At 45.4% G+C, this 1,126-nt stretch overlaps 1 protein-coding gene across 1 annotated transcript in view; it reads right to left on the bottom strand.

Moving 5' to 3' along the window:
• Positions 1-1,126, bottom strand: part of LOC119585613 (open rectifier potassium channel protein 1-like) — a gene marked incomplete in the record, with an annotated part of 57,788 nt that overhangs the window by 6,111 nt on the left and 50,551 nt on the right. The window contains 1 exon segment of the mRNA XM_037934283.1: positions 7-257. Within this exon segment, the coding sequence (XP_037790211.1) occupies positions 7-257 (251 nt within the window).

Raw genomic sequence — 1,126 nt, 5'->3', positions numbered from 1 at the left:
CCTCACCTGCAGCATGAAATTGAGGGTGGCTTTGGAATGTTGGCGAAGGAACCTCGGGTCGTGGTTCTTGATCCCCATCTGCTGCATCAGCTTCTTCATTTCTTCGGCGCTTCGAAGGACGGAGCTCTGGAGGCGCTTGGACTTGAGCGCCTTCGTGATGAAGTTGGCCACCATGACCCAGTAGCCCAACCCGATCACGATCCACAAGATCACGCAGATGTGATACACGTACAGGGGCCAGCCTTCAACCTGCGTCCCTGGAGGAGGAGGCAGCATGACATATAGCTAGAAAAAACCACATGTTCTGGCAGTCAGTTTATTTGAGCTACTTGAGTCATTCCATGCGTTTTACAGCTCTTTTCCGCCTATCCCTTTATATAATGTTTTTATGGATGAGTTCACAGCCGAAATGACAACGATGATGTGAATTCTCAATGGCGCGTTACCACACAACGTTGTGCATTGGTCGAGAGTTCGGTACTCGAGCAAGAGCAATGCTACTGGTGGGAAGGGCACCAAAGAGACACGAGCTGCACTGTTAAAAACAAGCACAAGCGTACCAAATGACTAAGCATAAAAAATATCTTCTGTAGCAATTCTTCATATCACTTCAACAAGACAATCTTTAATTACACAACATATCGTGATAATTTATGATTCTTTGAGCTGTCTATTATCTCCTAAAGGCACGGTAACACGAGCGTTGTTTTCAACATCCCGTGTGTGTTATGACCCGCCTTTCGATGTTACCCTGTGGGCGATTTCCCAACTTGCTGGTCACACGGGCAAACTGAATTCATCGCCTTTCCGCTCGATTTCAGCGACAACATGGTGTCTACGGTTACCCGCGCGGCCCTTCTCGCAGGTTATTTGTTATCTGCTGTAGAAATGGAGGCTTAACGATTACTAAACCGCCATATGTGGGTTCATTCGTGGTTGCAGATTAGGAAAGTAAAAATGAGTATCATAAGCTGCCACAAGAACTTCGACTGGAGGATGAATATTGGCAAATTCCTTTGAGGAATTTGGAAGACGCGCGTATGTAAACAGTGATGACATCATGGATACTTTCAAATGCATTTCCGTGTAAAAATTAACTCTTGAAAAATATAATGTTCTACAATGC

The sequence above is a fragment of the Penaeus monodon genome, chromosome 20, assembly GCF_015228065.2.
Source record: "Penaeus monodon isolate SGIC_2016 chromosome 20, NSTDA_Pmon_1, whole genome shotgun sequence".
NCBI lineage: Eukaryota > Metazoa > Arthropoda > Malacostraca > Decapoda > Penaeidae > Penaeus > Penaeus monodon.
This window is presented reverse-complemented; position numbering and strand designations above follow the sequence as displayed.